Source organism: Rhipicephalus sanguineus, chromosome 6 (assembly GCF_013339695.2).
Source record: "Rhipicephalus sanguineus isolate Rsan-2018 chromosome 6, BIME_Rsan_1.4, whole genome shotgun sequence".
NCBI classification, from domain to species: domain Eukaryota; kingdom Metazoa; phylum Arthropoda; class Arachnida; order Ixodida; family Ixodidae; genus Rhipicephalus; species Rhipicephalus sanguineus.
The window spans coordinates 46,550,995-46,576,546 of NC_051181.1; the positions used below are offsets into that span (position 1 = coordinate 46,550,995).

Sequence of the window (25,552 nt, forward strand, 5' to 3'; positions counted from 1 at the left end):
GTCAGTAGTGGGGTCTACTCAATTTCTGTGGCACATACCCGTTCATGATGATCATAGTTTTCTGAGAGGCCGCACAAATTACGGGTATCTTAAAGAGCTTCGCTGCTAAAAGAAAGCCATAGCTAGGATAATAGGCGTGCGCAGGGTTCTCCATTAGGGGGGGGGGGCAAGTTTCAGCCCCCCCCCCCCCCTTGGTCAAGTCTGATAGAAAACGAGGTCCGCAATGGGCGTAAAGTTGAACCTGAAGCGATGTCGTGCTTCTTACGAAGGCCGGCCATTGGTTCCCGGCTTGCCGGATTATAAAGGTGGGAAGTAAACAGATCTTTGAATCCAACATCAGAGGTCCTTGGTCGCCATTATTGTCAAAAATCATGCTAGCCATCATAAGCGTGCGCAGGGTTCCCCTTCAAGGGGGGCGAAGGTTCGTCGCAGCGCCCCCCCTCCATATTATGTCAATGTATGCGGCTGCTTTTGCGCCCCTCTTCTCGCCCCCCCCCCCTACAATGTATAGGGCTGACTTTGCGCCCCCCCATTCTCGCCCCCTTGCCCCCCCCCCCCTGCGCACGCCTATGCTAGCCATAACCTGCGCATTAAAAAATGAGGTGAAAGGTGCGACTTTGTAAAGTTAGGGAGCAGTATTGGCGCCCTCCTTTATATTAAATACTTTAGATGATCTGGAGGCGCCCCCCCCTCCTTGCACACGCCTATGGCTAGGATAATTGTGGCACATCCTGTGATTGGTGTTTTATCTCTAAGTCGGCCATGTTGACCGAACCATAGAGACAGCTATCGCCATGCAGTTGAGGATCAAATGTGGCACAGCGCTTCGCATTGGTTTTAAAGCGTACACTTATTACGCAATTCGCAATGGAGTTACACCGAAAAATGCAAATGAAGTAGTCAGTGCTGCTGCACAGAGCAACACATCCGCCCAACTAGCCAACAAGTTTACCATATAACTGTCCACGTTGTTTACAATTTCTTTGCCGATATATATGGTGAGCTTAAGGTTGTATAGTTGGTGGACAGTAAGTTAAGTTTCTCAAAAAAAAAAAAAACGGAGGAGTGTGTTCCATAGGTTGCAGGTTTTCTATGCAGCGTACAGCCCTCTTTTGCAAACTAATAACGGGCTATGCTAATAGCCTATGTAGGTTAGTTTTTGAAGTCGTACCCCAAATTAAAAGACAGCAATGTAGATGTGAATGGACTAACGAGTAATATAGCTGGAGCGTCAGCCAGTGTGGAACTAGAGACCTAAGTTTGTGTAAAACAGAAACCGCTCTAGACACATGCGCATGTACTTTGTTCATTAGCTGCGTCCAGCTCAGGTTCTCATAAAAAAGCACACCTAAAAATTTAAACAAAAGGACAAGCTGGATCTCGTTACTTTTAAGCCGGACAGAAATGTTATAATCATGACACTTATTTTCGCTCTTAAATAGAATAAGTTTACTATTACTGACGTTCTGTTGTAGTTGGTTCGAATCTAGCCAGTATGACAGAGAGGCCAAGCACTCGTTCACTTCCTTCTCTAGATCTCTTAAACGGCTGCCAGAAAAAAAACAAGCCCGTATCATCCGCACACAGTAAACCACTTTACACCCTTAAGGGGGTTTTGCCGTGTCTATAACGAACACCCTTAGACCCTAGCAAAAGGGTGTTTTCACGTATCAAAACACCCATACCATAGGGTGTTTCCAGTGGCCTAAACACCCTTATCACTGAAAAATGTGAAAAAAAAATCTACCAGTCAGGGAACATGCAATTATAGATGACATCAGCATAGAAGGTGTACGCACGCGCCACACAGCACACACAACACAGCGTATTGTAAAATACCACATAGACGGAGCGCTCGTGCTACACAGCCTTACACTGACCATCTGGTATATATAGCCATAGTATCCTAAGCCGCCGTTCAGTGCCGGTGGAGATATTTCTGTTACGTATAAATGAACATTAAACATTAGGAGAGTAGGCGTAAGTTTATGGTACGCTTGTAGATAGCCCTAAAAGAGACACATCTTTTAATCTAAACTCGCGGAAGATCCAACGACATTTTAATCAGCGAGTCCCAGTTATCACCTGGCACGCTGTGGTATGGGCCATGGTTGTTTCGATAACACATAACACCCTTAACTCCTAAAGGGTGTTTAGTTAAAGCATTATACCCCCTAAAGGCTGTTTTGAGGAAAGAAAGCACCCTTACACCCTAATTTTTGCAAATTTTGGTTAGGCGAAAGGGTGTTTTGCTTGCTTGAAATCCCCTTAAGGGTGCAAAGTGGTTTACAGTGCATACATGACTATAGAGGAAGTTTCTGGCACGTGGACGATATCATTTATGTCAATAATAAAAAAAGAGGGGGCCCAGTATAGAACCCTGTGGCGCGCCTCGTTTAACTGGTCGCAACGGTGACTTATACCCATGAACAGACATATACTGTAACCTGTCTGTTACTTTTTCTCCGTGCATATAGGCCACTCTGTGCATTTCACTATAACGCATACAAAAGAGTAGCCTATCTGTTTATAGGCACTCTTCGGAGGGCATATATATTTTTTTGCATTTATATAGAATGCGACGTATCCGCAATAAAAACAAAATCTGCGCGGTGGAACAGCGGCCCACCTTCGGCGTCCTCGTAGAGGTAGGCGACGAACAGCCACCCCATGCGTTCCAGCAGGTCAGCGCAGGCGTCGGCCAGCACGCGAGGCGACGGGGCCATGTCGAGGGTGAAGGCCCCCTCGGAGGCGTCCTCCTCGGTCTCCAGCTGGGGCACCCGCAGTGCGGCGCACACCGACGCCGCCAACGAGGACGCGTGGCCGCCACCCACGGGACCCACCAGGGCGACGGCGCCGCCTTCCAGGAGGCCGCACACTGCGCGTAGTCATGCACCAAGGGTGTTTAGCGGGATATAAAACGAAACAGACGAGAGTCTTGAAGTCAAGAAAGAAAGATGGGGCAACTTGTTATACACGACGGGCGATTGCGGCGCTTACGGGCCTGATTTAACCGCCGTGGGGGCTTAGCGGCTGAAGTTTTTTGCAATGTAAGCACGAGAGCGGCTACGGCGGCCATTTTTTGATAGGTGGAGAATTTCGAACAAAAAAAAATCAAGGCGCCTTCGCATCAGTGGTGCCAAGCCTCAAGAAACTGCGGAGCTCAGCGGCCTTTCTTGTTTCTCTTCATATTTTGTCTTTCTTCCTCTCTTTCTTTCTCTTTCTCTCAGTTTTTTTATCTCTTTCCTTGTCTCTTTATCTCTATTTATTTCTTTCTCCCTCTATGTCCGCAGTCAATTAATTAATCCGCAGTCACAAACTACGGCGTGCCTCGTAATCATATTGTTCTTTTGGCACGCAGTTATTTCAGTACAACTTACCTGTTATGTTTTATAAATTACTTAGTTATCTGCTTTCCTTTGAATACATTGAATGTAGCTCCCTCAGAAATACTAACCCCACTAGGTTTGCTTCTAAATATAATTACTTGTTACCACCCATTTGCACTAACTGCGTTAAAAAAACATATAAATTGGCTACCATTCAAATTTGGAACAGTGTACCTGTACAACTCAAAACTGCGCCCACATTTTCACATTTCAAAGCATCATTAAATTTTCTCTGTTAACTTTGATAGCTCACCAATAGTGTATGAACGAAAGAAGGAGAATTTTAGGGGCTCGTTTTTCTTTGCTAGACACAACATTAATTAGAACTAACAGACGTACAAGAAAGGCAAGAAAAGTAGAGGGGATGTTATCTGTAGTAACTATGATGTAAACGTGAAGAAATTAAAGGGGACGAAAAAATAACTTGCCGCCGGCAGGGACCGAACCTGTTGCAGGTTCCACGCCATTGCTTGGAACTGCTACCGACAAAAACTTTATACGAATGTCATGTATTGCGAGGTAGTCTTCTTTAACGCATGTAATGTTGCGTGGCAGAAGCGTAGAATCCCACCGGGTGTCAAGACATGTGAATTGCACGACGAGTGAGGTGGGTTTAAAGGCCTACCCATTACAAAGCGCATAAACATATTTAATCATAATCAGCAGCAAAAGCACAACAAACTGTGTGCAGTAGGCATTGTAGGATAGTTTTAAACGGCCAACGTTACGCGCTCAGTCATTCCTTTCCTTGCGGCACAATGTACACCAGGAAGAGAAGTAAGGCTGCACATTGAGAAGGCGATGCGAACGGGGCCCGATTGTGCTATCGAGTTCTACTCTTGAGGCGAAGCTCGAGCGTCCAACATTTTTTACGGAACCCTTGCGCTGCGGTACGACCATACTGACAGCACGCTCTAAGAAAGAAAAGAGTATGTGTGACTACATTCCGGTAGTCCTGACTTTCCACCTATATGACTCCCTTTAAATAGGCACGCTAACTCTCTTGTGGGCTATACTACTCTCAAAAGAGAGTACAATGGCCCACAAAGAGGGTTGACGTGCCTCTTTAAAGAGAGTCATATACGCGGCAAGCCTGAACTCTCCAAAAAGAGTAAAGACTCTCCTGTTCTTTTATTAGAGTGCACGGTATATTATTGTTCTTACGTGAATTCATATTCGCACATGTGATTGGAGACGGTTATGGCGGCTTTATTTGTTAGTCACGTATGTACTGAGATTAGCGGCGTTTATATGGACGTAAATTTCGAAGCAGTTCTACATATCTTATTACAGAATGCAATAGGGCCCTGCCTACACGCATAACTGCAAGTTTCTCTACGCTTTTCCATGGCTTTATCTCTTAGCTTTGTATGGTTATCCGACAAAAACGAGCCCGTCGATCGATTACAATTTCTGCGTTTATTGCGAATTGTTGAATTTAGTAGGCAGCATTAAGTTCGAAAAATTACACCATTTCCCGCTAAAGGGGACCATGAGGCGATGCGAAGCTGGAGCACTTCCACGATCGCGTTCCGTTGGCGTTCTTTGGGCATGCTACCGACCTCGCTTCATGGAACGCGAAGAGGAACGCTACGCGCGTCCTGTCTTCCCTCTAACCTGGCCGTTAATTCTCACAGGGCGTGCGGGGAACGCGGTTGACAGGCGCGCGAGAGAGAGGCAGCGTAGGAGAGGAGAGAGAGGGGGAGAGGACGCGCATGCGCTGGTGCTCATCGCGGCGTTGCGCAGGAGAGAATTTCGGCATGTCTAGCCCGCGTTTCAGAGGAAAAGTGGAAAGGGGAGGGGAGAGGGAAAGTGGAGAGGGGGTGTGGAGAGGGGTATGGGAGAGGATGAGTGTAGAGGGTATGCGCATGCGCTGTGAGGGTGGTCACGCCGCACACCGCCACCACCACCGGATTGAACTCCGCCATAAGATACTTCGCATCTAAAAAAATAGAAAAGTACGCGCTCAAAATGCTGTTCGAAGTCAAAAGGACGAAGTTGTGGCAGACGCATGTAGGCAACCAATATTACCGTTCGGGCTGAGCTGCCACGGTGGCAGCTCTCATAGACACAGTGTCCTCTAATAAATTTTAGGAAACTATGTGGAATAAACGAATAGGCATGAGAAAGAAGCCGGCAGTGAAGAAGAAGGTGCTCGGGAAATGAAAAGAAAATAAACACTGCAAGGTATGCAAAACTTTACGAATGCACGATAGCAAGGTCATAAAAAATTTGTTATGCAGCTCCAAAATGGTTCACGACAATTCATATAGCTTGCAGCTGTCCAAATTGTATGCGCCAGATTTAATATAAAGCTCGTTGCGGACGCTGACAAGAACTTGGAATGAGACCGTGAAAAGGGGTTTTTCTGGGTTTAAAAGAAATTTACGTGCCATCAGAAGGGCTTCATACTATGCGCCATTAATCGCGTGATATTAATCCAAGAACAACAAACTTTGTTCCAGTAGTGCGCTTGTGATACAGTTTGAATGGTTCTTGCCCGGTAGACGAGTTCTGCTTGCATTGATTATTTCTGTGCGTGCATGTCCCCGTCAAGAAGGTTAAAAAAAATTTTTTTAACCTCCTTGGTCCCCGTAGGTGTGTGGGTTCTTGTATATGCACATTTCATGCTAACACTGTACATTTATCTAAATTACATGTACCATAACATCATCTGCTGTACATACATGCTGACATGTTCACTAAGTCATGTATATTGTGTATATAAAACGCCATGTACATTGTGTATATTGTGATAAGTGTGTGTTAGTCCTTAGTAGCGTGTGTTAAGGACACCCTGTGGACTTGGACATTTCTGTTAAAACGTTTCATGTGTATTGTCCTTAGTCATTTGTGTATGTTAATGTCAATGTTGTATAGACACTGTTTCGAAGTGTTCGTAGCGTCTTTTGATGGAATAAATTTTTTCTAAACATACGAGTTCGTTAAAGCTGCTTTATGAGGGCACCAGTAGTCCCCTCTACTTTAATGGCGGCAATACAGAGAGCTTCGCGGTGGAAAAGGGCGTTAGACAGGGATGCCTGGCCGCTCCAGTTTTATTTGTATTGTCACTGGATCCCCTATTCAAAAAAGTCGCAATGTGCCCTGGAATTATAGGATTTCCCACTCCAGGCACAGAAGAAATTATGGTTACAGCCCACGCCGATGACATTTCGGTATTTGTAAGAAACAATATTTGTTTTGCCACATATTTCGAGCTCTTTGAGCAGTAGTCCGCTCTCTCTGGCGCGTACTTGAATACCGACAAAGGCAAGGCGATGCTCTTTGGAGCCTTTGCCGACGATCTCCCAGGTGGAGTTCAATTCCTGGGCGCTGTCAGAGTTCTTGGACTGATCTTTGAAGAAGGGGGCATTTCAAATAGAACTTGGGAAGGTGCAGTAGCCAAAACGAGGGAGTTGACAAATAGGGCTTCGGAATACAAGCTGTCACTCGCTGCAAAGGCAGGTGTGGTGAAGACGCAGGCGTGCGCGTACGCTTACTACGTCGCACACGTTGCGTTGCTGGCGCGCAGTTTTCGCACATCTCCTCAGGACAGTCATCGGAACATTTATATGGGAACATAAACCTGCCACGGTGAAGTCTAGTTGCCTCAATCTGCCCGCAGAGCGCGGTGGTCAGGGTCTGCTGGATATTAAGATCTTCACTAGAACACTGGCAGCAAAAACAATCTCTTGGTTGTTCGCTGATCCGGAATACCCAGGAAAGAGCCTTCTAATGTACTGGAAACTGTGTGTGGGGTGTGTTCTTGAGGGGAAGCGTGCGTGAATGTGAATGTGTTTTTTGAGTGAATGCCAAGTTGCGCTAAGTGTCTTCAATATGGCAATGCAGTTAGCCCTGAAATGTTACACTCGTTTATTTGGTCTCAGAAAGGCGATGCGTTAAAGGCATCCGCAGTCTGACCCTTGTTCAAGTCAGCAGAATGGAATATGAAAGCAAAGCGTTACTCAGTAAAGTGATCGCGTTGGAACACAAAAATAACCAATTGAAAGACCACTCGCCTAATTTCCAAGCGCAGGCAGTGTGGCAACCACATCGTAAATTAAATACAGTACTACAGATTCATGCAACAGGCGATGAGCCTTTTACAAAAGAGCAGCCCAATCGCGCTATATTAACCGATAATAAGCACGCACAAAATATGAAAAAGCGAAAGTAACCGGAGCTCTCGACACATCCGGACCAGCCTCGACACTTAGACGGTTCATTCACCTGACAACACGCTCCATCCGGACTTCATACCACGATGCGCCCTAAAGTTCGGGACGGCCTCTCATGTCCTTTACGACATACGAATAAAACAAAAAACAAATAGAACCGAATCAACCATTGACAATTGATTCGAATAGAAGAACAGTCTTAGAGTGGCACGGCGAGCCGTGGACGTCTAGTCCTTTCGGCATTCGGAAGGCACGATAACTAACGAGGTGTTCATCGACTAGCGATAACCTCCAAATGGCCACCGCTAGCGCTTTGTCTTAGTCAAGGAAGAGTAACTGCTGGGATTTCACCGAAACGTGAGGCACCAGCACACTGAGACAACGAGCACGTGATCTTCGGGCTGAAGGCGGCACATCAGCAGGATGCGCCCACGTACGTGAAACGCACTTGCGTGTCCCCGTGAGCTTCAACCTGCGGTTGGAGTCCACATGTGTCGGTCTATCTCTTCGGCTGACTCGTCTGCGTCCACGATGATATCCTGCTCAACCAACGAGTTGGAGCCGGCCACATTGGTGTTGTTGCTGTCAGGACTCCTGGGCGGCAGTATCCAGATGGCCGTGTCGGGGCGCAGGCCCTCGGGTTTCGTCCACAACGCGCTTCCCATGCAGGCCGACACGATTAGCACGGTGACGCTCAGCGCTATCACCACGTACATCATCTCTGAGGGCCGCTTTTCATTGAGGTACGGCGTTTGCATCTTGTTGTATATGAATAGGGCCGATACGTGTACTAAAGACGGATACCCACTTCAGATGGATTGGCCAAGAGTCAGGCAGCACAAGATAATAGAATACATGACATATAACCTCTAAAGGATATTACACGAAAACTGAGAACTGGTGGACTAGACAACAAGAGGACCGAAACTTTGCATGTCAGGATATGTAAACATGAATGGGTAAATAAATGACGGCAAATAAATGCAAGGCAAATCAATTTAGGTTTGCCGAGGCAATGAACATGTTTCGTTCAGAATTGTGCTATGAAATGCTATGATAGAGCATGTCAAGAAATTTGAGCGACATCAGCGCAAATATACACCCATCGCTGTGCTAAATTTAGAGTCAGTTGCCTGGTTGTTCTTATTCGATAAATATATGATTTGTACCCACTATAGAAGGGAAATGAATCGAGGTATTGGTGTCTTTGTTCGACGTAACCCAATGAAGTCAAAAGACAATGAAGCCAAGGGGACATTATTAAGAAAGCCTTACGCGTCTCATGGAAAAACGATGTCATAAGTAAACGGGTAAACGAGGTTAACCGAGGTTAACCGAGTTAAATAAAAATTGAAGTCCATTCCCACCCTGCACACAGATAAAGGAAATATTTGTGAAAGGAGGGAAAGAGAAAAGAGCCGAAAAAAAATCGGCGCAAATTCTCAGGTGGCACCTGTTGCCATGTATACAAAAATCATAGCATATGAACCAGTGATCTGTATGTCTATAGCCTATCGTTTACTGTGACCACCGTCTTTCTTCGCGGAGCAACAAGAGACCACTTATTGAACTCCTCACAATATGCATGCTTACATTATCTAGCACTTTGGAAAAGGTTGCAGCATTGTAACCATTCAAGATATCTTTCTGCCTCAATCTACGTATAACTATACGTCCACTTCCTGGTGTATGTTATTGCGAATGTGGCTAATGGTTCGCGGTCTGAAGCCCTGTACGCAAAAGCTGGCTCTTCTTAAAAGTCTTAGCAGTGAGCCCCGCCAGCACCGTGCTATAGTTTTCGCGTGGTTTTCCTTTCTTTTCCCGATGTTTCACTATATACCTTTCCATATCCGGCGTACGTGGTATAAAAGTGCGCTTACCCTTACGGTACGCTTGCAAGGTGCCAGCGTGCTCGTCCAGTCGCTCCACCTGTAAAGACAGCTTGGCATCGGGCAGCAGCACCGGGTCCGTGTTGACGCGGTCCACTGCGTAACGCAATGCACTCTCCGCAAGCGCATCGTCATCGCCTGTCAGCAGAGCACCTGGGGGCAGAACGTTACAGCATTGAGCATGTCCTTACTGAACACTTATTATGTGTTACGATAGTTTTCTTTTATTGCGATAACAATTATACGGACACTCCAGCCGCATTTAGGCAACCACCGTCACCGTTGGCGTCGCCGTTATGCTTCGTATAAAGCCCAAGTCGATAACAGCACCCCGCGTGTCGTATGTTTACGTGCGAGAAAAAGCGCGAGCCCTGCCGACGAACGCGGCTGAGAGATGAAAGGAGCCGGCCGCCTCCGTTGCTCGAAAGGTGCATGAAGGGTGCCGGAGGGAAGACCGAAAATGCTTACTTTGACCGATCGCGCACGCCGTACCTTTACAGGTAATCGGCCGACGGCTCATACCTTTGCACGTGTTGTAGTAGTAGTAGTAGTAGTAGTAGTAGTAGTAGTAGTAGTAGTAGTAGTAGTAGTAGTAGTAGTAGTAGCAGTAGTAGTAGTACAACTTTATTCATAAGGGTTGGGATGAGCTCGATGGGTGGGGCCCCAAGTCTGTTTTTATCGCATAGCTTGCGCTGAAGCAATATACAGCAGGAATATAGCTTCGCTTGCTGCAGCGGCTGCGTTTCCTTACGCCAGCGTTTTGTTTGAGTTACGCCAGGTCTCATGCTAAAGGAGTGAGAGGCTTAGTTCGTATAACATTCCAATTTGTGGCTATCGCATTCTTTGGTTCGCCTTTGCAGCGAAACTATGAGTTTTTTTTTCTGTCTCTTTACGTCTCACTTATCGCGACCGTTCTGTACTTACATCAATGGACACCATGAAATTGTACCTACTGCATAATACAAATAGAAACGATAGTGGTAGCCTTTCCACGTCGCATGCGCAACAAGACTCCTAGAGGGGCTGCGGAATAATTCTGGCCCCGTAACGTTGCTCGCTGAGGAATTCGGTTCACCCTATGGGGCTGGAAGGTGACAGTGCTCTGAACAGACATAAAAGTGGCGTTCTTACAGCGCTGTAACGCGTTTTGTCAGTCTCTACAACATCATTGATGGTCCGTCGATTGCTTTCTGTTTAATTTAGGAATAGCGCAACAGCAAAGTACTGCCGAAGAACACACACAGAGCAGCGGTATCTGTTGTGCTGTTCTTAAATTTATTATGTCCTACGAACATGCCCAAGTTTCCACCCTTCATGCTTTTTTTTCCTGTCTTGCGTCTTCTCTATGCTTTCGGGTTAGATAGACGAAAGTTGATGCATGCGCTTATCATTCATATAGTGCGATCACCAACTTTCAATTAATGTCAGCTCCATGCCCAGCGCTTGTCTTGTTGCTTTTTGCGTTACGGTTTATTCGCTGTTACGTTGCGCTTGCTTCTAATATTCGTAAAAGGTTTAAACTGCGCAAAGAAGACGAGACGGAAAGAGGAACACATACACACACACACAGGCGCAGAAATAATATTCTAATAATATTCTAATATTATTCTAATATTCACCACCATGAGGGTTGCTCATATTGCTTGCGCGGAGCGTCCGACACATGTGTTCTTTTTGTTTTTTTTTTAGCTTTCTGCCAGAGTCGTAACGCAGCTGTCGTGACCGTGAATCGAGCCTGCGGCATCGTGCTCAGACGTTTTAACTACTGAGGCGGCAACGCCGGTACAAAAAGGCAACAGAAAACGAATATCACTCGGCTATTTCTGGAAGTAGCGCCGAGGTCCTGGCTTTCTGAGCGCGAGTAGAGCGCCCCTTTCAAGTCGCGACAAATTCCGGCAGATACGATTGATATCATGACGTTTAGGCCTTGTTTCTTTAAGAGAGATCATTGCGGGCAAAAGGTAATTTTAATTCAGTGGCGCCACACTACGATCGCTAAAGGTGCAGAAACGTTCAGGTCATTGGGCATAGATGCAGCTTGAAGGAAGAACGCTATACGGAATAAGTTATGCCTGTAATATTAAATGGCAAGCCGCAAAGATGCTGACGTTGCGGCCGAAAATTCTCATGTAAATGACCAAGTACTTTAAGCAAATTACTACCTACAGACCATCGCTTGCGTTCTTCGTGACAGCACACTACAAATTGCCCTTGCGGCTACCGTTGGACCGCCAATTCGCGCAAGACGTGTCCATAAAATACCAACGTTCAGTTCGACTGAATTCTGAGAGCACCGAGACACTCAATTCCGAGGAAATTTACGTTTTGAGGCCATTAAATTTCGGAAATGGCCGGCAATCAATCTACCTTTGAATACGGACACGGTCTCTCTTCGCCAGATATGACAAAAGGAATACAATTAACTCATTCTTGTTGCTGTTTCAGTTGAGGGCGTTTAAAAATCGTCACACAACTAAGAACCGAAGCACGAAGCAAGCAACATTTTTCGAAGTTTTCTCTCCAACAACCAATTATGCATTGCTCTCAAATATTTCCATCATCGCTGCACTTCCATGATTGTATACAAGCCGTTGCGCGGCCCAATAAAGTAAACGCGTTCTTCTTGTGCGACTAGAGTTTGGCTAAAACATTACGTCTACGACCTGGCAGGTCTCTGAACAAGAGTCAATGGTAATGCGAAATAGCGGCGTATACGGCAAGCTTCGTTGGCCATCGCAAGTTCACTGTAGTCGGTATTCGGATTTGCAGTTTGTCAGTGTGAGCACGAAATGCGGACGCTGAATTTACAAAGTGGTCTGGGGGATGCAAGTTGTTGTCGTGGAGTTTAAAATCATCCCCATGTCATGTATCTCATTGGCTAGTACCGGTACTGACCTTCCGCGCGCAAGCGCATTTACATTTTAACATTGCAGCATCTGTAACATTGCTGAGCCCGCATCTACGATCTAGTCGCTTTGCGCTTGGGCCTGTAGACCGCGACAGAAAAAGAAAGCGAATTTTTCTTCGAATAATTGACACGCATACCATGTCCCTCCAGTGGGCATTTCGAGGTCAGCCACGTCGGGTAAATAAGTAGCTGAGAAACGTTTCCCAGAATCCTTATCACGGAGAAGTCGAAAATTTGCAGCCTCGATCGTTCTCGATGAAGTGACTCTTCGTTAACTTAGATGCAGAAATCGCAGGATCGCTTTTTTCTTCTCTTAAATGAGCATATTTCCGTTTCGCACGTGATGAGTGCAGTGCATGCAGTCAAGAACGAGTGTCGAAGTGCTTCCAAAGTCCAGCGTTGCCCCCGCCCGGAGCGACCAGAGGACACAACCATGCAGGAACAGCGTGCGCCAACACACTCACCAATCTTGATCACCTCCGGCAGGGCTGCCTGCGAGCCGCCCGCCGCCAGCAGTACGGCAAGCAGCAGCACCGAATTCGCCGGCGCCATGCTTCTCCCCCTTCCGCTCAACACCGTCCCTCTGCCTGCCGGGATGCTGGTGCTGCGGCTATTCGCGTCCTCCGTCTAAACTCGGCTCTTACGCTCGCCGCGCCCCGGGCCGGACGAGGTTCGCGGCTGCAAGGCCGCCGCGTCTCGAGTCCACCCTCGCCGCGGGCCCAAGGCCCGTGGTTCCGGCCAGATCCCTCGGGGGTCAGGCAGACCACGATCTAGCCCACGCAGCCCTCTCTCGTGGGTCACAATTCATTCACGAAGCCGGTAAGTTAGATGGAGCGACTGCCTTGATGCCGCAGTAGTGGGTGTAGTACACGTGTATGGTGTTCATGAAGTACTGCCAACGCTGGGGCTCTCGTAAAAGTCTTGCAGGCTCTCTCTGCAAGCACCCTAGAATGCGTCTGGACCCTTGTATCCTAGTGCAGCCATTAAGTGCAAAAGTGTGACAATACCACTAAGTACCGGAATATGCCCAACGCATGGCCCAAAAGAGCGACATTTCATTCGCACAGTGCGCTGTAGTCTTCGTTTCGTTAATACATTGCAGAATATATTAAGCTTTTCTCTTTTTTTTTCATTTTTGATGAACCTATCTGTACTGTTCATGTATAATTTTCTGACGTCACGCTTCTGTCTCTAACATGTTCTGTAACTAATGTTAGCGATAAAATACAAAAGGTTCATAACAGGCATGAAGAAGTGAAACAAGCTCACTAAGTACGGGAGGTTCATAGCGTGAATGAACAAGTGAAACATGCGTGCAGGGTCGGTTTGCACACCATTACTAACACGCCAAGATTTGACAGACATTTATTAAGAACCGTGTACTTAGATTTAGGTGCACGTTAAAGAACCCCAGGTGGTCGAAATTTCCGGAGCCCCCCCCCCCCCCTACGGCGTCTCTGATAATCATATCATGGTTTTGGGACGTTAAACCCCACATATTATTACATTTATTAAGAACAGTACTTGCGGCCATTTCACGACACTACAGCTCATTTAAGCACTGCGCATAACTCCAGCTAGGTAAAAAGCCGGACCTTATAATTGTGTTCAACAATGCTGGCTCAGTTCCACGGTGCACATTTTGCTACATCGCTATTTTGCCAACCGTAAACGCAGGAGGCGGTTTCCAGTTTTTGTTCCTTAGAGAGACTCTTGCACCCGGTCCCTCGTGGATGGTTCTTGGCACGACCGGCGTGTCTCCAACCAGCTAACCAGCTAAAGAGCGGTGAAAGCAGAGTGGTTAGCTTCACCAGCTATAATGGGCACCACTGTCTCGGCGATTCCGCGCGTGCTTGCGGTCTAACGCATTTGTTATAGAGTGTAAGCCGAGTTGTCGCTGCGTCGCAGGATTCGTCACCCTGGGCGAGTTGAAAAGCCCTTGATGCTTCTTTTTATATTTTCATCGCGCTCGTTCAAGGCGCTCCTTTTTATCCGTTTAGATTTAAGCTGAATATATGAGCCATTTTCTTCTGAGGCTAGAGTCAGCTGCCGGGAAGCCAAGGTTGCGTGTGGAGTTGAATGAGTATCACACGGAAGCACTGAACGGAATGGAGTGATTCTGCATACGCTCTAATCTTATGTGGGTCTTTGCGTTACGTGTATATTCATTCACACGTTGCACATTTTTTTCTATCTTGTATGACATGCGCTTCAAATCTTTTCTTTGAATTGTTGACAGTGCAAAGGAGGCGATCATAAGACTTGTCAGTTGTGTCGGCACTCTGTTTACAGCCACGACTTGAAGCTTGCAATGCCGCCTTTCAAAAAAAAATAAAGAAAAGAAAAAGTAAGTCTGCATTGGAACAAGAATTTACCAAAGGCTAGTGATACAAACATTGTCATATTATTTTATATAGACAAAATCTGTATTGAACCGAACTGAATAGCCAACTGCACTTAGATGTGTGAGCATCTACTGAATGTCATGAATAAAAATATAAAAAAAAACAAGGTCGTCGACATTTGTTCTCCATGTATACTAATCTACCTGGGATTGCACGGTGAAATGTTTTGATGGCCCTTTGCGTCTCATCTGATCCGCTGAAAAGGTAGCAACGATTGTAACATTGAGTGTAGGGCTAGTTGGCTAGCTTAAAGCGCCACTCCGTCGTCTGTCTCGTGCTTGTGTGTTTGTCTAACAGCGGCGTAGCCAAGGGGGGGGTTGGGGGGGGTTCAACCCCCCCCCCCCGAAATTTTTCAGTTTTGCTTTCGTATATATACACGCACACATACGAACGCACGCACGAACATACGTAAAGTATGGTTGAACCCCCCCCCCCCGAAAAAAATTTCTGGCTACTTCCTGTTGTCTAAGTTTGAAATTAAAGTTCTATGGTGATAGTTACGGGCACTTTCAGAAAAAGAACTTGCAATGAAATTTTGAGGCGAGTATACTCCCGAAAACATTACCAGTTATGTAGGCCAAGAGACTGCTGACTCGAAGGTCACGGGATCGAATCCCGGCCACGGCGGCCGCTTTTTCGATGGAAGCCAAAATGCTTGAGGGCCGTGTACTCAGATTTAGGTGCACGGTCAGGAACCCCCGATGGTCAAAGTTTGCGGAGCCCTCCACTACGGCGTCCCTCATAATCATATCGTGGTTTTGGGAAGTTAAACCCCAACAATTACCTTACCGTATATACATTATTGAGTCCAAGAGAGTATTTGCAACCTGTTCTTTCGAAATATAATTCGCACAATAAAAGGAAGAATAAAAATTTAAGCTGTTTCGCTCGAGCGGTACAAAGCGTGAAGGAATTGCGAAGCTGGACGCTCTCATCTGTCTATATCTTGTCTTTTTGTCTGTTTATTTCTATTTCTTTCTTTTTCTCTTTATGCATTTCTCTTTCTCGCTCTTTCTACATTTCATTCTCTTTCTTGCCTTTCTTTCTCTCTATATACAGTCCTCACTTGCTCTTTCTTTATATGCTATTCTTTACTCTAGGCTACTTCCCAAACTTGGCTTGGCTTGGCAAGGAAACGCCACCACCTGCCGAGCGCAGATCGGGTTCTTTCTTCGTCATCTTCTCCTTTCTTCCATCTGTCTTTCTTTATTTCCCTCTCCCCTCCTTCCACCCCCCTAATCTAAACATCAAATCCTCCTCACGTCCTCCTTTTCCTTTCGCCTACTCCTTTCCCTCCTCTTCACCCTCGCATAAGTCCTCCTCGTCCTTACTTCCCTTTCCTGTTCCCTTGCTAAGCTATATTGAACAAGGCTATGCCATGCTTTACGCTCTCCCATCCTCCTTTCATCCCTCCTCACCCTCACTTTCATTTCCCACCCCCTAGCTATTATGTACATGCATGGCTATGCAATGGTAGGAGCTGCATGTGACATACCCGCTTTCTGTGGCCTCACCCTCACTTTCCTTTCCGACACCCTTGTTATAGTATACTACGCATGACCACATTTTTTTTCTCAGTCCACGGATCACACCTTACGCCTGGCTTATACAGCTCTGCTTTTAAAATTCGTGAGCCATTCCACTCTGTGAAGGTGGATGGCCAGCGAAGCTGTCCAGAACACGACACCGTGATGACCCAGAACTTTACCACGATAGCGTTAAAGAGCTCGTTTCGCAGAAATTTCGGTGTCGGAGTCGTTGGTTGTGAGCGAAAAATCATCATCTTGTCTGCGACCGAAAAATCGATTTAATACTCAAATAAAATAAATAATAAAAATCTTAGGTTCGAGTGAGAATCGAAACCCAGGCCGTCTGCGTGGCAAGCAGGTGCTCTGCCACAGAGCCAAGTTATTGCTTGAAACAGCTTCAGAAAAAAAAAACACTATATGAATGTCATGTAGTGGAATGAGCCTCCTTAACACATGTAATATCGCGTGACAGAAGTGTAGATTCGCACCAGGCGTCAAAACGTGTGAATTGCGCAAAAAGTGGGTGTTTTCAATACCCACCCATTACAAAGCTCTCAGACGTATTTAATCATCATCAGCTACAAAAGCATCAACAAAGTGAGCAGCTGCGTAGGTTCGCGTGTTGCCTTACGGACGCATTGTGGACCCTTCGCCGATTCTCAAAAGGAATAATTATGGCGTAGTGGGCCCTAGGATACTTTGAAACGGCCAATGTTATGCGCGCAGTCGTTCGTTTCTATACGGCACGGTTGAGACATGCACCGAGAACCGAAGCAAAGCTAGCAGTTAAGAAGGCGATGCGCACGGGGCCCGATTACGCTACCGAGTTTTACTCACGAAGGCGAAGCTCAAGCGTCCTCCAAGTTTTTTTTGTTTTGTTTTTTTGATGAAAGGTACGGAAAGTCCCTTTTGAATTTAGCGTATATAGAGCACCTGCACGTCGATTTGTGTGGTCCAGAAGTGCAGTGAGCGGAATATTTATTTATTTATTTCATTTGTTTATTTACTCATTTATATTTTAGATTTATTTGCTCATTTACTTTTTACTGCTTATTTTAGTGGACCAGTGGTGAGTAGGGGGTTTTTCCAATTTCTGTGGCACATAGGCCTGCCAGCTAGGGGTCTTCTGCTGAGTGGGTTCGTGGAGCTACGAATGACGCAGTGATATATACAGCTTCTGCAGGACCTCAATAAGGTTGTTTCAATCAATCAATCAATCAATCAATCAATCAATCAATCAATCAATCAATCAATCACAGTGAATCAATCAATCGCAGTGAAAGGGTTTTTGCAGGCAAGCTCTTATATCTCTTCATTTACAGCACGGCTGTCTAAGTAAAATGAGTTGGGTATGCCGCAGATGTCACTTCCAGAGCATGCTCAATTTCCACATTCACAACGGTGCTGTCAGTATGCCATCACAGACGCCTGACAAAACGATTGTGCGTAGCTTGCATTCATGGGAAAACCACTCGGCGCGTGTTTGCATATCCTGCAGAAAAAAAGTCATCCGCCTGATGAAAATAAATCTCTTATACTTGGAAAGAACAGCAATCAATATCAGGCTGCTGCTCTACTTTATTTGACCGGCAGTTCATGTTAACCGTTTCGGCCCTGGCATTGTCAATTGACGACAGCAGACACAATTTCCCCTGGCACCTCGGAAACGAAACCGAAACTGCTAATTATTGGGGTAGTATTTCTTCAACGATCCCCACTGCGACTGATACCACCACTGTGGCATTTTTCCGGAGTCTGGAGCCGCAAAGAAGACGAATCTTGACCGAAGTCATGGGTGACGCCGAGGCGGGTGAGCTGAGGCGGGTAAGCGCCGTTTTTTGGGACGAAGTCCTGAAGTTATTTTAAGGACTTCCACACTTCCAAATACGGCGTTGGTTCAGAATTTGTGTACTCTAGTGAGTGGCAGGAATAAAAAAGACATTTTTCTCATTTCATGACCACTGAGCCCAGACGACCTATTTTGAGGCCATGGCTGTAAATCCATAAATACTTACACCACTGGCCAAATTTTTTGTTTGTGGTCTTCTGAGGTCCTAATTATTAGGAAAATACGTACTATGAAGTATCCGACAAAAATTAAAAATCCAGGGCCGAAAGGGCTTCATGCGTTCTGGTGTCTTCACTGCAGTGCATGACTGTCCAAAGTGCCCGTGTAATTATACACTGGCGCAGAGCATGCCATCATATTCCTTGTAACAGACAATCAATTGGGGCACTCTCTCTCTCTCTCTCACACACACACACACACACACACATATATATATATCATCATCATCATCATCATCATCATCAGTGTTTATTTTTCACCAAAACAGATACAATTTACCTGGTACACTTGATATGGAATGACCCATATATATATATATATATATATATATATATATATATATATATATATATATATATATATATATATATATATATATATATATATATATGGGTCCTTCCATATCAAGTGTACCAGGTAAATTTTCGACCATCTCCGATCATGCTGAAAAAAAATTGGGCTGGTACGTGTGAATGTCAGAAGTCGTTATTGAGTCGTTATATTTCCGGAAAAAAGTTTGTGATGCCTAGAGGGCTCTTCGAACTTGGGGCACGGAAGTGAAACTGTGTCGTACATAACAATTTATATAAAACTACTGGTTTGAGCCATTACTACGAAACAATTTTTTTCTTAATTTCAAGGCACTGCTCTTTCATGGCTATGATAGTTTATTCATTTTTGTTTCCACTTTCATTATTCTTGGCCTTGTCGAAAAGTCGCAAGGTGCTGCATGTTTAGCGTTTCTGAGAAAGAGCACCGATTTTTCAACGAGTAATATATTCACATTGAGGGCTTTGTAGGTTCCTATAGTAAGCGATAAAGATACTGCGGGATCGAAAGAAAAAGAAACGTTGCCACAATATTGTGACAAAGTTGGGGAAAGATAGCGTTTTGACCCATATTGCGGCTTCATTTTAACAGTGTAGCGGTCCAATTAAAAACAGGACTTTTGCATCGTGGTGTAGTGTGCTTTGTGGGTATGAAGTACAGGAAGTTTGAAAAGAGTAGTTTTTTTGTTTTAAGCGAGAAGAAAAAGTTTCGAACTGAACAACCACAAAGTCGTACGAAGGTTTCCTTTGCCTTGCCTTCACTGCATAGCATGTCAGAGCAGCATTCCAGCGGGGGCCTTTTCGCAGCAAATAATGCAAGTCATACAACTGCTTGCCATCTATTTTAGTAAAACTGCTGTATATAACGTCAAAAATGGCGATAGCGCTAAAATTATGGAACGGTACTACTCCCTTGGACCATCAAAGGGCAGGTAATATTCAACCGCTTCATCGTCCAAAGGGGCAGAATTATAATGTAGTCAATGACCTGCAGAGCTGTTCCAGCGCGTCGTGTTTGGCTTCTGATAATTAAGATACATGGTCTTACGTAATGATTAATGGCATAACTAAGCTATAGCTTGATTAAGTTGTTTTCATGATCTTTCAGGTATAAGCCAACGCGTGCCCTATATTTGTGTCCGTCGTCCGCATATTAGTGTCCGTCGTCCGTCCGTCCGTGTCCTGGCACGGTGCCAGCTGTGGCATCACCTAAGGCAGAGCCACCTAGATTAGCAGAAGGCCTCCGCACTCTCCCCGTGACGTCACCACATCAAGCCCCGCCGCTCCGCCGCTTGCGCTGCTACTACGCGCAAGCAGACGCGCACCGCGCTTGCTTTAAACTATTTGCGACTTTCCTAGTAAGGTTGTTTTCTACTACTTTGACAGCTGAAGACGCTCGTAACAGCTTTCCAATAACGTACTACTATTAAACCACTGACGCAAGAAATGAGCATGAGGGGACGTTGAAAACAAAATTTTCTGGCCGCTGTAAAACTATGACAGTGAAATCAAAAACACATAAAAGACCAGTTTGAAGCGTTACAAGATGCATTCGACATTCGCCACGAGGCACACTCAGCGAGTAATAAACTTAACACTAAGAAGACAGTGTGAAAAAAGAAAAACACTTTGTGGGGAGGGGTGGGTGGGATAAAACATGCACAAGAACTGAACATTCATTTACAAAACATCAAGATCATTTAATACAGGCCTTTGAGATAGCATCCTAACACATTTCACGCTGAGTACTACATACAATCATTGTGAAAGCCATATGCATTGCACTTGTCCTTTAGCACACATTGCACATTTAACAAAAGACAATCAGGGTGCAATTCTATTGCCCTGCGTTACAGGGATGACTTTACAGGTTCATTTCAACGGCTGAAGTTTTCTATGCTTAGCCAGTTTAGCATGCCCCTGCTTTCTGGTGATGCCATCATTTCTGGTAGCTGCGTAGTTTTTCAACAATGTGTTGACGGCAGGCTTCAGTATATTTTCCCGGACTAGGTCTGGACAGTGGCCGCTGGCACAAACATCAATGTCTTCACTATCAGCCAGCAGGAACTTCATGATGCTTAGCAGTACCAGCCTTTGGTTACTTTCAGCATGAAATAGGTGCACGCACTGCTTCGCAGTTACCTGCTCCAAAATAATCTTTGTGCACAATACTGCATGCACAACAAATGCCTGGGGAAACTTCAGATCCCCTCTGCTCATAGCGTCGATGAGAACGTGGTCACTTGGCTTGAGCTCTCTTTCTTTGATTATTAGTTGCGAGGAACAGTCATCACAAGGCTGTCGCCGCAGCGCAGCATGTGCGCAAAAACCGGCTACATATGCTACAGCTGCCATGTCCTCTCGTGGTTTCTTTAGTTCACTCTCAGACAGACAGACTTTGTACTTCTTAATCAGAGCTTCTGCACATGGTTCTTTCTCTTCTTTAGACGACTCAATGAAGTCGGTCAAATGCAATGTGCTTTGGATGCGGATCTTTGTCTCCGCTTCCAACAACTGAGTAACTGAGATATTGTAGTGAGAACCGCACAGTCGCCTGTACTTTCCAAATCTTGCCTCGAGGGCATCAGTTTGGTACTTCCCCAAAAGAACATACTTGAACCCGAGTTCGTCCAGGCAGTATCGTGACACTTCTATCAGTGCGTATGTCGACAGTCTCAAAGCAGAGCGGGTTTCATTTGTCAGTGTGCCTGTCTGCATGCCTATGCTTTTCCATCTGTCAAGCCAAGCAACAAATTTATCTAGGAATTCTATTTGCTGGCAACCCATTTCACTTATTGGCTTTTGCCAGCGATCACGTAGCCTCCATCCCTTTTGGGGAGATTTAACATTTACAATGTTCCACCATCTTAGAATGAGGTCGATAAATCCCGCCGTTTCCTCAGCGAGAAGTAACTTCAGCTTAGTTCCTTTGAGCCTCAAAGCTGATGAGACAAAGCTGCTAAATATTTTCAGAGCTAATCTTACATTCTGCCTTTCTAAGTTGGTGGGGTTCAGTGATTTGTAAGTGAGGCCATACGCAACTTTAACAACACTGTCTTGCTCAGCCTCATAGAGCTTTCTCAGAGAAGTAAATGAAGCCCCTTGCATCTTCACACTCTGTTGTTGCTCGCATTCAAAAGGTGGATAATACAAGCATTTGTCGCAGGTCTTTTGATTCAACCAGTTATTGCGGATGCACTTCAGCAGATGAACTGTGTCTATTATATGAAACAACGGCTGCTGCTGTTGTGCTGGATGAGGGTATACAATCTTAGGCTTATTATCTCTGCCGAACAGTGACATTACTTTCCTGTTAATAGAATTGTTATCGGTAATGACAGCAACTACATGAAGACCAGCATCTTCCAAATTCATTATCACTCTTCGCAGAACACAATGGAGTTCTTCTGCACTTATCCTTGACACAGGAAGTATGTGAGCAACGTCTTTGTATGACGAAAGCAGTGACTGAACCATAAATGCGTGAGCTGTTTTCGCTGGCTCGGCACAATTAGCAGAAGCCCCTGTAAGACAACCACCTTTATACTAAAAAAACTGCTGGAGATGTATTTCGTCCATCATGAGCACAACATTCCTTTCATGAGGATTAAGCGAAACAGCTCGTCTTTTCATGAACCTCAAGAAACCTTCTTCAGTTTGCTCTTTTGATGGACTTACATCTTGAGCAGCGCAAACTCTCTTAATTGTTGCTTTATGTGGCAGTACCACCTTGCCGCTACTTCTGAGAAAGTTATATGCATGGGGTGAAATAGTGTGCAACAGAGAAGAGAAAACCAATAGTTCAGCTGAGTACCTACACGCATTGCTTTTCTTTCCCATTAGCTTAAACTGTTCTTTCAGAAACAATAATGCATCTGCCCTTTCATGCTCTATTAGCTCATCATCACAAATATCACCAAGAAGAGCTACAACCATTTCGAGCACTGCACTCACTTTGTCCATTTTTTGATGGCTTCGTTTCTCGCAGTAGTTCTGCACACTGTCCAGAAGATTTTCCAAGAGGCGGAAATCGAGAACCTGTCCAGGTATATCAATCTCTTCATTCGATGCCAGCTGTACATGTTTCCAAAACACGCACACACGCAAATCAGCTGACACTGTCACTGATGCTAGGAGCTCTGGTGCTTGCGTTGTAGGCTCAAAGTGTGCAAATATTATGCAGTTGTCACAGCAAACATTTGTCCAGAAGCCACTGCGGTGGAAACGCGAAGATATGTCTTCTAAGCTTTGCAATTTGTTGTTTGCTTCTTCCGCCTCATAAGCTGCCCTTGATTGTCTGATAGCTTCGTGGAGTTGTGCGTTTTCGTTGCGTCTCCGCTTGACATCTGGTTCTTCTCGTGACTGCTTTGTAGAAGAGAGATGGCCTGGACAATCAGGGAAGACAGTCGGAACAGCGTCTGACGTAATCCTAGTTAGCTTCATTGCCACCTCTATTGTTCGACCGTCGCCATCCGTGTAACTGGAAGTTGTGCGCAGATGCTCAGGTTTGAAATGGCGTTCACAGACCTGCACACAGGACCACCAAAACACAGTGATTGTGGCAAAGAACGCATCATGACATGCACGTACGCACAATATCGGCTTGGCAGCCTAGCTAGTGTGTTGCCAATGCCACGAAAAGAATATATGTTAGTCGGTTACGCATTGCCGCGCACCCATTCAGGTATTTCTTTGTACGTAAACTGTATTCGCTGTCGGTGCCCATTTCGATATGCGAGCCACGCCGAAGAAAGCAAACACGAGACAAAGCACAAGCCAGAGAAGTTGCGACCGCGAACAATTAACATAGCGTGCACAGTAATGCATGAATATCTTCGTTCGCACACAACTGTTCAGTGCAGGGTTACGCGGCATGCACTTTGGGAAAGCAACAGGCTACTGCTTACCTTTGGATCTTTGAGAGTGGACACGTCGACGTCGTCTCGCCGCACGGCACGCTGCCATTGCGCTTTTCGTATGGGATCAGCAGGAAATGAAAACAGACGCACCTTTGGCCCACCGTCGTACCCCCCTTTGCAATTCTGCACGCAACAGCACCCCATCTCTGCAAGAGTTACCCTGCATTTGCAGTGTGCGGAAAGCGTAGCAGTTGCATGTCACGCCAAAAGCGGATGACTGCCGGTGTCACGCTGATCTTCTGACACAAAACAAAAATAAGATACATTTCCGGAAAAGCGATGCGTCAAGATTACTGAGAAGTCCCTTAGGTAACGCTAGCAGCGAAAATGAGGGGTCCGTTGCGACAGATTTGGCTAGGGCTAGAGAGACGCGGTGCGCGTCTGCTCGCGCGTAGTAGCAGCGCAAGCGGCGGAGCGGCGGGGCTTGGTGTGGTGACGTCACGGGGAGAGTGCGGAGGCCTTCTGCTAATCTAGGTGGCTCTGCCTAAGGTCTCTCTATTTTAGCCTCTCTCCCTCACACTCTCTCAGCAATCACGTGATGGCACAGGCGCATAGCAACAGTTGCGCGTTGCTCCATCCAACGCGCGTTGCGCAACGCGACGGTGGTGTCCGTCGGCGGCGTCCATCCGTCAACGCGCAACAGCCAAGAATGTGGATTCCCCCGTACCATGGCATAATCAGTCGAATGGTCACATACTTTCGCCGAACACACTTTGGAATTTACAGTGTCCTTCAATTTTTTACATCACAGAGGGGACTATAGGTGGCACCCACAGAGCCTTGGTAGAAAGGCAGCATTGTTGAGTTGTGCACGCTGTCGTTCGAGAGTGCACAAATCGATGCAGAATCTGCTTTCCCGAAAAGGAACATTGCCGGGAAGGAGTCCATTGTCGTGTGTCACTGCACATGAACGCCTTTCCGGATGATGTCCCCTGACGTAAAGGAGTTTAGAGTGCCCTTGTGTCAGGGCTATAAAACAATGGAGTGACAAAGTGCCGCGTGGGCTGGGAACAAAGATATCGCTCCAATTCCATGAAAAAAAAAACGCCAGGCCTGCGCGGAAAGCGCAGCACAGTCACTGCGAAAGCTGGAAGAGCGGCATTTTTAGAACCCGCTGTAAACTCTCTTGGGGCTAGTTTGGGGTAGAGTTACTGTATATGCTACCTTTAGGTAGCAGAGTTGCGCATAGGTCCACCTAGCAACCACAGCTATGCGGTGAAGTCGCACTTCGTTTTTGCAGGCGACATGCCTACCGTGTCCTTGATTAACATGTCAGGCGGTTTGAAGACCGGCGATAAACATTCACTGTCGATGACAAGTGTTAATGCAGTTCGCTGCCGCGGCGGCGTCGAGAAATACAACAATTAGCCCGAGCGTCAGCTTCTCCGCAATCCATGGTTGCTAGCGGCGTTTGGAAGACAGATGCCCAACTCTGCTACCTAAAGGTAGCATATACAGTAACTCTAGTTTGGGGCTACTCTTGGGGCTACTAACACAAGTACACTAGCGAGGTACCCACTACGCCATAAATCACAATATTTGTGAAGTTGAGAAGCACCTACAACGCCATTATTCGTCATTCTGCGCAGAAGCGAGGTTCCAGCTACACATCTGTAAGGCGTTATGTGCACTTTGTTTACGTGACGACTGATGACGATGAAGAATTGTGGCTCAGCCCTTTGTAATGGGTTGAAATCTTTAAACGACTCACCAGTTTCCTAATTCGCATTGTGTGATGCCCGGTCGCTATTTCACTCTCCCACCATGCAATATAACATACGTTGACGTGAGAAAGAGAGACAGAGAGAGGGGGGAAGAACTTTGCGACCCTGACGAAATGGATGATGGGCTTATGGGCTTCCTTGGCAACCAATGCAAGTGCACTTGCGAGGAACCCGCTACGCTATAAATCATCATAATTTCTGTGAAGTAGGGAAG

The 25,552-nt window shown here is 46.0% G+C and overlaps 1 protein-coding gene across 1 annotated transcript in view; it reads right to left on the reverse strand.

Annotated features, from left to right (window-relative positions):
* LOC119395752 (glutamate receptor ionotropic, kainate 2) overlaps positions 1-12,944 on the reverse strand; it is a 51,782-nt gene extending 38,838 nt beyond the window's left edge. The window contains exons 1-3 of the mRNA XM_037662758.2: positions 12,829-12,944; positions 9,448-9,609; positions 2,630-2,878 (exon numbers count right to left, since the gene is read on the reverse strand). Coding sequence (XP_037518686.1) covers positions 2,630-2,878; positions 9,448-9,609; positions 12,829-12,916 — 499 coding nt within the window. The 5' untranslated portion in view covers positions 12,917-12,944. The remainder of the gene's footprint in view (positions 1-2,629; positions 2,879-9,447; positions 9,610-12,828) is intronic.
* Between the last annotated feature and the right edge of the window lie 12,608 nt (positions 12,945-25,552).